Consider the following 10,494-nt stretch of genomic DNA (forward strand, 5'->3'; position numbering starts at 1 on the left):
ACATATACAGTGGCAGCCCTCCTTTTATGTTTTTATCGTGTCCATACATTTGTATCAGCTTTATAGTGTCAATCCTCTTTTTATATGTTTTTATGGTGTACATACATTTATATCAGCTTTATAGTGTCAATCCTCTTTTTATATGTTTTTATGGTGTACATGCATTTAGATTGGCTTTATGGTGTCAATCCTCCTTTTTTGTTTTTTTTATAGTGTCCATGCATATATATTGGTTTTATAGTGTCAATCCTCCTTTTTATATGTTTTTATAGTGTCCATGCATCTGTATCAGATTTATAGTGTCAATCCTCCTTTTTATATGTTTTTTTAGTGTAGATGCATCTTTATCGTTTTTTTTAGTGTCAGTCCTCCTTTATATGTTTTTATAGTGTCCATGTATCTGTATCAGTTTTATAGTGTCAGTCCTCCTTTATATGTTTCTATAGTGTCAGTCCTCCTTTATATGTTTCTATAGTATCAGTCCTCCTTTATATGTTTCTATAGTGTCCATGCATCTGTATTGGGATTTATAGTGTCAGTCCTCCTTTATATGTTTTTATAGTGTCCATGCATCTGTATCAGTTTTATAGTGTCAGTCCTCCTTTATGTTTTTATAGTGTAGATGCATCTGTATCGGTTTTATAGTGTCAGTCTTCCTTTATATGTTTTTATAGTGTCCATGCATTTGTATCGGTTTTATAGCGTCAGGCCTCCTTTATATCTTTTTATACTGTCCATGCATCTGTATTGGGATTTATAGTGTCAGTCCTCCTTTTGTGCCAATGGAATTTTATCTTTTTTTTATAGTCCCATTGCATTTTAGCCCTTCAATGTACAACTGCTTTGCCCGTCTTTCTGCCAGAAAACTTGTAAAATCTACTTTAGTCATTGCAGGAAAGTAGTTCAGGCAATGATTTGTACAAATCCATTGATCTGAATGTCATGGTGTCCATAATAAATTGGCCCAGAGAAGGATCCAACAAGAGCTTGCCCATGTGCTCCCCTACTTTGGATTGGGGTGTATAGTCCCAGTGATGCGTTGCTCTGCAGTGGTCATCATAGCTACCTGTTGGGGAACAAAGGCTGCTCCTTCCAGCATCTGCAGAGGCTTTGTCTTTGTGCTGAGTGTACCTGTGTTCAGCACTTTCCTCACACTAAGGCTGACAATACTTTATACAATTTGCTTGTACAATTTTCCTTTTAGATTTATCAAAACCATATATTATGAGATCAAACCTAAATACTTTCAATTCATATGCAAATAGGAAGGTCCTTGTACTACATAGTTGAGGGTAAATCTAAAGGAAATTGCATAAGAACATTGTATAATGTATGACCAGTCTAAATGACTAAGTGCTTCTCACATCATCACTGTGCCTTCATTGTCTACCTGTTCTGTATCAGTGATTGACCGTTCTTTGTACACAGCAGTGATTTATATATGGATCCTCTGCTGGCGATGCCTCATTGAGTAGAACGTTCACACTCGGTAATGTGAAACCATGAATGGCAGTCTGAAATCATGTTTAAATATCCTATATACATGTTCTTAGAATGTAATGATTGGCCAGTCTGTAATATTGATCTGTTCCAGTAAAGACTCATTTCTGATTAGTGACTTGCAAAGATAAATGGATGTGATTAGTATTCCAAGTACATGTCTGGGCGATGAGCAGGGAAAACATTTGTTCTTTGTAGAAGTCAGCCTATTCAGTACAGAGCTGGGCAGATTGAGGGATCTTAATGTCTGGTTCTGCAAGGAATCTTCTGTTGCTGCAATCTTTCCTGGGTTGGAGTGTTGGTTATGGCATGCTTGGTGAGCATGAAGAATGTTACCCCTTCCAAGTACTGGAGCGGAGGTCTGCTGCAAATACACATCTAGCTGGAGGAAGGCTGCTGCACCGAAAATGTTTGCTAGCTCAGGGAGACGTTCATTGTGTGCAAGTACCACTTAAATATTCATTTGATGGTACTCACCTTAATGAAAAGAAAAACAACTTTTTTGTTTTTTCCATTTAGATTTTTTCAAAAGGGGGAGACCTTGATCATTTAGGAGGAACCAGAGGGAACATTGTGTATTAATTACAGGGAGTGTCCATTAGCTTGTATTTATTACCAATCTTACAATTGAACATTTTAGTGCTTCTTGTGTCCTTGGTTGGAAACTCCCGATGTCATCATAAGAAAAGTGCAACATGCCAGGAAAATAAAGTGAAAGTAGCAGACGAAGCATTTTCCAAGTGTATAAATTCCATACCCAAGTGCATTGGAATTCCAAGTCATAGGGAAAATTGAAATTTTTTTTTTTTAATGTGTAAGATTAGTGATATGTATGTATTTTACATTGATGTGAACATGGTGACTTTTTTTTTTTTAGGAAATGGGAGTTCGAATCCCTCGCCCCTTAGGACAAGGTCCCAGCAGATTCATTCCTGAAGAAGAGGTTGGTGTCATTTTGTGTTTTCTCACATGATGGTCCTTATTCCTTAACTGGCAGCATGTTTTTTTTGCCTAGTCTGTACAGCTTTTGGTATCTTTTAATCATAGTGGTGTTGAAGAGATACATTGTTAATGACTTGCATGCTTTCATCATCATATGTCCGGGACAGTTTAGTTTGGTTAGCAGACTTTCTTTTCTAGGCAGGTTAGATCCCACTAGTACAGACATCGTGTAGAATCTGTCATAACCCAGCACCAGTACAGTCTGCTTAGAATGTCTTGGATGTAGGTCAGCACCATTCTCATAGCTGTCTCCTTACATATTTATTTATTTATTTATTTATTTCAGGTACTTATATAGCGCCATCAATTTACACAGCGCTTTACATACATATATTGTACATTCACATCAGTCCCTAACCCTCAAGGGGCGTACAATCTAAGGTCCCTAACTCACATTCATACATACACATACTAGGGCAATTTAGACAGGAGCCAATTAACCTACTAGCTTGTCTTTGGAGTGTGGGAGGAAATCGGAGTACCCAGAGGAAACCCACGCAGTCACAGGGAGAACATGCAAACTCCAGGCAGGTGGTGCCGTGGCTGGGATTCGAACCAATGACCCTAGTACTGCCAGGCGGAAGTGCTAACCATTTAGCCACTGTGCTGCCCATACATATAGTTATAATTAAGTCATGTTTTTTCTCTTCAAGGTACACGCTTATTCCCTTTTAGCAACTTCAAAAAGACATTTATTTTGGGAAGGTTGGGCAGGTGAAAAACAGCTAAATTCATACACCATCAATATTTTTTAATTGTTTTACCCACCAATGGGTTTGTAGTTTTGAAACCGTTTTGTGATTCTGAATCCACTGCCATTGGCAGAGCCAGTCTCTGCACTTACTGTAGCCGTCATGCAAACTGTACTGTTGTTTAGCAACGGTCTGGTCTGAGTCCTACCTCAGCCGGTAATTTGGACATTTAAGTAGCTAAAGCACAATGGTGAGGTCATCACTCTGACTCTCCTCTTATTAGTTTATATGGTCAGTAGTGTGCAATGAAATAGAACCTGTTTGGCTCCAAGTGCTGATCCTCCCTATCCGTCTGTGAGTGCTGATGGGTATTTAGGAAGTTGATGTCAAGATAGATTCAGGTTCTATTTCCAGCTCTATGTAAAAATACATGGAGTGGTTTTCTAAAATTCATTAGGGAAGTAGGTGTCATTTTTATAATGTGACTTGTATTTTGCTTTAAAGAGGATCTGTCCTGCTGTATAGATATTACATTTTCACAGTTCTAGAACATGCCTACATCTATTACATGGCAGTCTACCCTCTACTGATATTTCAGTGTTTGATAGATGCTGGAGAGTTACATTTTCATCATCCATTTCTTCTCGTGATGACTTCAGTTGTGAGATCTCTGCACTTGTATGCCTACCTAATGCGGCAGTTATGAGGTGGCCCACCACCTCATCCCCCCCCCCCGTTAAGATTTAGACTTTGCATTATGGATAATGCAGCTCAGTGAGGACGTCAGTTTTATAGCAGGGCAAGTGTCATTCCCTGGTAAGAAAAGCAGTGCCCAGGCAATGTAACCAGCATGCTTACAGCTCTGCTCTTTTAGAATTCATCTATAACTGTAGTATCACTTCTGAGCGGACTTGCTCTTTAACGCCTAGAGGCCGAGCGCACACAAATATGCGGCCTCTGGGCCCTGACGCCAAGCGGCCACATATTTGCATGCCATTAGAAAATCTATATGTGCTGAGGGCGCTCGCCCTGTGCGCTCCCAGCACATACGTCTGTGACTCACAGAAAGGTCCCGATCTCCCCTTGCGATCGGGACATTTTCCGGTCATGTGACCGCCATGACGGCAAATCACGGCGGTCACATGACCCTAAAACCCCACCCGCCTCCTGGCTTCTGAAACTCTTAAAGGGCCGAGAGGCACCTGCGCAAAGGGGTTAATTATCATTATAGTGTAACATAACCTGTAATGTCTACATTTCGCTTGCTGCTGACATTGTAGTATATTGGGAGGAACTAGATTTTTAGTTTTGTTGTTTTATGTGTGAAATGTGAGTTAAAGTGCCAAGGTGAATAGTCATTATCTTTTAATACATCCACAGATTCTACAAGTGGGGAATGAAGATGCAAACATGCATTCAGTGTTTGCTGATGTGTTTGCCGACATGGGCCGCCTGGATAACATAACCCTTGTGATGGTGTTCCACCCCCAGTATTTAGAGAGTTTCCTGAAAACACAACATTACTTGTTACAGATGGACGGTCCCTTGCCTGCATGTTATCAGCACTACATCGGTATAATGGTGAGTGTAGTTCTCTTATGTTTACTTGTCTGAGAGTGACCATGGATGGAAGGAATTGATGCCCCCAATACTGAACAATATTAGACAATAATAAGCCCCTTTTTGGAACATTTCTGTTCAAATGAGCCCAGAGTACTGCATGTTCACTGCTGGTCCTCAGACTGTTGGAGGACAGACAAGTATCCCACCACCTGTTTTATAAGAGATCTCTTCTGTCTATAGAAGATGGAATGTTTTCACATGCAGAAATGGTGTTGAATGCAGTTTTTATAAGCATAACTTTTCATCCAAGCCATCAAGAGGCTTACAGTTCATTTCATGTCAAATGTTCTTGTTTCAGGCAGCGGCCAGGCATCAGTGCACCTACCTGGTTAACCTGCACGTCAATGACTTTATCCATAGTGGAGGGGATCAGAAGTGGTTAAATGGCCTTGACAATGCTCCACAAAAGCTACGTAACCTTGGAGAACTAAATAAGCTACTGGCACACAGACCTTGGCTGATCACAAAAGAACACATTGAGGTAAGGGGTGGCTGAATAGTGACATTAGCTTTGTGCAATGTGAGATAAAACAGTTTGATAGGCCAACTTCTTATAATTTGTATTTCCAGCAACTGCTGAAAACAGGAGAACACAGCTGGTCCCTGGCAGAGCTGATCCATGCTGTAGTCCTTCTTGCACACTATCACTCCTTGGCTTCTTTTACATTTGGTTGTGGAATAAGTCCAGAAATTCACAATGATGGAGGTCACACATTCCGTCCCCCTTCCGTCAGTAACTACTGCATCTGTGACATAACAAATGGCAATCATGGAGGGAATGAGAGCCACCAGACAACAGGAAGTGTGGTAAGTTAGCACATTTACCAAGCTTTGCAATATAGGTCCTTTCAGAGGCATCAGATCTCTAAAATTTTGTTTTTTTGGGGGAGATCTGGTATCTTGAAAGCCTAGTGTCCTCGTGTGATTGGCACAATTGAGAAATTCCAAGAAATAATTCAATTAAAAAAAAAAAAAGGGTTTTATACAGCTGGTGGTTAATTTTTCAAATGAACTGTCATGAGATTGATCTAGATTTCGGTAACAGTAGCAAATATTTGGACATGACGTCTGATGGTTTCTGTTTCTCTATGACCTGTGCAGGGCTTAGATTCTTCTTGTGAAGTTGAAGTTTTGATGGAGAAGATGAAGCAGCTTCAAGAATGTAGAGATGAAGAGGAGGCAAGCCAAGAAGAAATGGCCACACGTTTCGAGCGAGAGAAGACAGAAAGCATGCTGGCTTTTGCTATAGGTACATTTAACTTAAATCTCCACTTGCTATGGTGTTGTATATTTTGTTGTAAATCCATGAACCTTATTGGTAGAAACTTGGCATGAAATGTAGCACAAAAATTGCTAAAAGATTTAAAGAATGTGTTGATTAATAAATTGTTTCTTGGAAAAGCTATCAAATATTAGTAAGATATTGATTAAAAAGCAATACTGGTAGGGGACTGAAGTATAGTATAGGTTATTACCCTCTCTCATACTAAAGTAACAGTAATGCAGCCCACTGTAGCTCTGGGATTGTGACAGCAGAAACAAGCCAGGATTTATCACAATGGATAGATAGGACTTTGTAACGAAGTGCAAAGATGCCCCTAGCCCCTGTATTGCTCTGCTTTCTAGCATGTTATTTTTAGGCTTTCTTAGTGGACATAATAAATTGATATATATTGATGATATGATGTTGTTTCCTTCTAAAGACGAGGATCCTCCGCCAGCACGAGAAGTCTCTAGACATTTTGAAGACACAAGCTATGGCTACAAGGACTTTTCCCGCCGTGGAATGCATGTTCCCACCTTTCGAGTGCAGGTAGAGGATCATTTTTTTTTTTTTTGCACAGAAAGAAATTGCTCAATTCACTATTTAAATGTAGAGTACTCACACATAAATCATAGTTCAAATGAATACCAGATCATTTTTAAACTGTTATATAAAAGTTTACAATGATTCTGCTGCACATACACTGCTGTTTCTGCCCACTGGTCTGGTCTGGTATGCCTGAGCAAACAGCATTTTGTATTATGGAAACTGAACACAGCAGAGAAGTAAAAACACTTTAAAACCTTTGAGCATATTCTGCTTCTTTAACAATGATTTTTTAAAAAGAAAGTTTTCATGAGCCATCACATCTAAACTCTTTCTATGTATTTCCTGTATGGTATGGGACAACGAAAGTCTGGCTGCTTTGTGCAGCAGGGGTATACAAGACACTAGTTTTCCTGAGTAATTCTATTGTTTGGAAGCTGTACTGGTGTGCAGTAGTGACTGATATCAGAAAAGTCCTCCACCCAATGATAGACTGTTCATCTGTGATGTTTAGAAGTGATATCCTTAGGCATTAATTGCTATTACCTCTGCTGCACTTACATACCAAAGCAATTAAACTAATTTTAAAAATAAGAGAGACTTGCACATTTCTATTCACAGTATGTTACTAAAGAAGCCATAATAAAGCATTTTCTTTACTGCAAAACGTGTTTTAAACCCTATTTCAATGATTGTGTTGTAGGATTTCAGCTGGGAAGACCATGGTTACTCCTTAGTGAATCGTCTTTATCCAGATGTTGGGCAGCTACTTGATGAGAAATTTCACATTGCATATAATCTCACATATAACACCATGGCCATGCACAACGATGTAGATACCTCAACGCTAAGACGGGCCATATGGAATTATGTACATTGTATGTTTGGAATAAGGTGAGGTCCTTACTGGTACTATTTTGATTTTGCACTTTAGTTCATGGAGTAGTAGTCCTCCCTTTATGAAGTAATACCTATCTTGGACAGGGAGATGTATTGTCAAGTCCTAGTGCATAGTGTAAAGGTACAATGTATGCTTTTAATGTACTGTTCAGAATAAACTGATCAAAGACAGTCACAACTTTGGTGTGGTTTGGCCCGAGCCTAGCAAGCCTTGGACTTACATAAAAGAAGTTAATTTACTAAAGGACATGAGACACTTTACTCAGTAAATTGTAGCTGTGTTTACTTTGAATATCCAATCGTGCTGACAAAATAAAAAGGACTTTGCTTTCCTTGTGATTTGACAATTGACTTGAATCTTCACTGCATTTCTTCAGTGTGTCAAAACTATAGCAATACAATGTTGTTTGTTTACACCTTTTTGTTTTTATTTTGCTGCAGGTATGATGATTATGACTATGGAGAAATAAACCAATTATTGGACCGAAGCTTTAAAGTTTACATTAAAAATGTGGTGTGTAGTCCAGAAAAGACAACAAAACGAATGTATGATAGCTTCTGGAGGCAGTTCAGGCATTCTGAGAAGGTGAGTGCAATTAAAATACATTTTCAGTGGTTACATACGGAATCTTTCTAGTGGAGACACAGCAGTTCAAGGAAGTAAATGTGTGGGGATCGTCACATACTAAGTTTACAAACTTCAAGGTTTCTCAGATTATTTTGAGAAGGCTAGAAATATTTGAAATAAAAAGTGTAAATTAATATATGATTTTATATTTTGACCATAGATACACTTCACCTAAATAGTCATTTAGCTACTGCCAGATCCAGAACAGGCAAACTGATTTGTCAGGGTGTTCTGTGGTGTTTAAAATATGTAACCACTAGGTTCTATATGCACTTATTTTACAGAAATGTAATGTGGATTGGGAGTCTCTGCCTAAAATGCTAAAACACCGCTCTACTACACATACTCAGATTCTTGTGTCATATAAATATTTCTGTCAGGATCCTAACCAAATGCATTCCAGCATGGGACCTGTTGTACATGATTCTCTGAGCAGTTCAGACTTGTACATATGTCCCATTCTAATAGTGCATCCTCTCTGAAATCCAACTCAGGGATAGTAGTAGTAGATGGAAACCAACATATGGGATACAAAAGTATTTCTGCAGCAAGTAAACCTATGTAGTAAAGGAAATGTATACTTATTCTGGGTTGGTGACCATGGAAGCCAGAACCACGCAGAATTTTTGGGAAGGTCAGCAATGGAAACCTATATCAGTATAGGGTGTTTTTTTTTTTTTTGGATGATTTTCTTCAATTAACCAGTAAATGTCTTTGTGATGATATTTGCACATTGTTCTCATTTGCTTTATTTTTGTGCTGCTTGCAACTTCTGCACAGAAACTGCACGAATGTGAATTTTGAGCTGAAAACTGAATCTTATTTTCTTGTACCACAGGTCCATGTTAATTTGCTTCTTATGGAAGCGAGGATGCAAGCTGAACTACTGTATGCTCTACGAGCAATTACCTGGTATATGACCTGACTGGTTTATCTAAAGCGATTGCCCAAAACGAATGTTCGAAGGGGAAATCTGCTTTCTGCACTGCCGACTTCCCATGCCTTTCTGGTAGCTACCTTTTCTCAGAAGTCCATTGTGCCATAATTGCCATCATATCAGCTGTTTGGTTTGTGCCGCTGATTTCTCACATTGAACTGACATTTGAATGTTCTACAAGAGATGATGCCTTGCTATCCTGCTTCGAACACCTGCAAGTCTGGTCTTTGCCATCCAGTGATGTTGCGTGTCTTTGCAGTGATGGACACTTACGAAGTATTGAAGACAAGGGACTGGGGAAACATGCACTATGATTTCCCATTGGGTCAATAGTGGTGCTGCTGATGTGTTAAGACGTGGGCCTCCCAATTAAGCTATATAAATAAATGTACATGAACACTGCTACAACCTGAGCCTTGTTATATAACTACACACAAAAAGTGTGCATTCCCATACATTTGTGCATGTTTTCTGGTTGGTCATCTACAGCAATTAACAAATCACCCAACATATGTTGCTGATTTCAGCTATTGGCTTTATATAGTGCTGGAAAAAAAAAAGCTGTGATTAAGGAGTATATATGATATGATCTATGTTCAAGAAAATGGTCTTCCTGAAAATCTATGTATAGATCCTTTCTTTTTTTTTTTCCAGTTTTCAGAAGGTATGTTGCCTTTCTATGACAACAGGGAAAGTGAAATACCTCTTTGGTTGTGGGGTGCACACTTAGTTGTATCACACTGCTGTCTGTATAGCAGTGCTTAGGGTGGAGGGATGTAGGTAGCCTGTGTGACTTAGCCATTCATAAAGTCATTTGCAGCTGCTGAAATATCGCCCGTGGTTTACAGTTTCAAACTTGATCAAGATGTGAATGTTAAGTTTAAAAAAAAAAAGAAAAAAAAAAAGTTGGTTATTGGAAAACTAATGTATGGAAGGGTTTGTATTATGAACGTTTAAACAGGTAAATCTTTTTTTTGAAGCTTTTTCAGTATTAATGACTTTTTTTTTTTAAATAAAGAACATACATGTTGATTGTGTGTTTATTCTTATTTGGCTGTTTTCTCTTTCATTTGAGTTAACATAAGTGTCATGCTAGATATCAAATGCTATAAGGAAGGAAATTGTGAAGGAGCCTGCACAAAGCAAGCTCAGTGTCCATATGGTGTTACTGGTGCCACATTCTTTTAATAGGACACTGAAAAACCAAGAAGACCCTACCAACTGAAACTACTGGGACATTTAAGGTACCACATCAAATTGTATAAAAGATATGTTTATTGTAGGAAACTTAAAAAAAAAAAATCTTGCAATAAAAATGTAGCATTTTAACAGCATAGATGTTATATGAAACTGAAGTAAGTATAATTCATATTTTGCAAATAGGTATAAATCCAAGTGGTCA

General features: G+C 38.6%; 1 protein-coding gene across 2 annotated transcripts in view; it reads left to right on the forward strand.

Annotated features, from left to right (window-relative positions):
* SESN1 (sestrin 1) overlaps positions 1 to 10,124 on the forward strand; it is a 236,210-nt gene extending 226,086 nt beyond the window's left edge. For both annotated transcript variants that reach the window (XM_089664781.1, XM_089664787.1), the window contains exons 2-10: positions 2,378 to 2,443; positions 4,575 to 4,775; positions 5,116 to 5,298; positions 5,388 to 5,624; positions 5,919 to 6,066; positions 6,521 to 6,630; positions 7,331 to 7,521; positions 7,969 to 8,113; positions 8,994 to 10,124. In XM_089664781.1, coding sequence (XP_089520907.1) covers positions 2,378 to 2,443; positions 4,575 to 4,775; positions 5,116 to 5,298; positions 5,388 to 5,624; positions 5,919 to 6,066; positions 6,521 to 6,630; positions 7,331 to 7,521; positions 7,969 to 8,113; positions 8,994 to 9,080 — 1,368 coding nt within the window. In that variant the 3' untranslated portion in view covers positions 9,081 to 10,124. The remainder of the gene's footprint in view (positions 1 to 2,377; positions 2,444 to 4,574; positions 4,776 to 5,115; positions 5,299 to 5,387; positions 5,625 to 5,918; positions 6,067 to 6,520; positions 6,631 to 7,330; positions 7,522 to 7,968; positions 8,114 to 8,993) is intronic.
* The last annotated feature ends 370 nt before the right edge of the window (positions 10,125 to 10,494 follow it).

Source organism: Staurois parvus, unplaced genomic scaffold (genome assembly GCF_062004578.1).
Source record: "Staurois parvus isolate SC_StPar_1 unplaced genomic scaffold, SC_StPar_1.0 ptg000048l, whole genome shotgun sequence".
In the NCBI taxonomy this organism is placed as follows: domain Eukaryota; kingdom Metazoa; phylum Chordata; class Amphibia; order Anura; family Ranidae; genus Staurois; species Staurois parvus.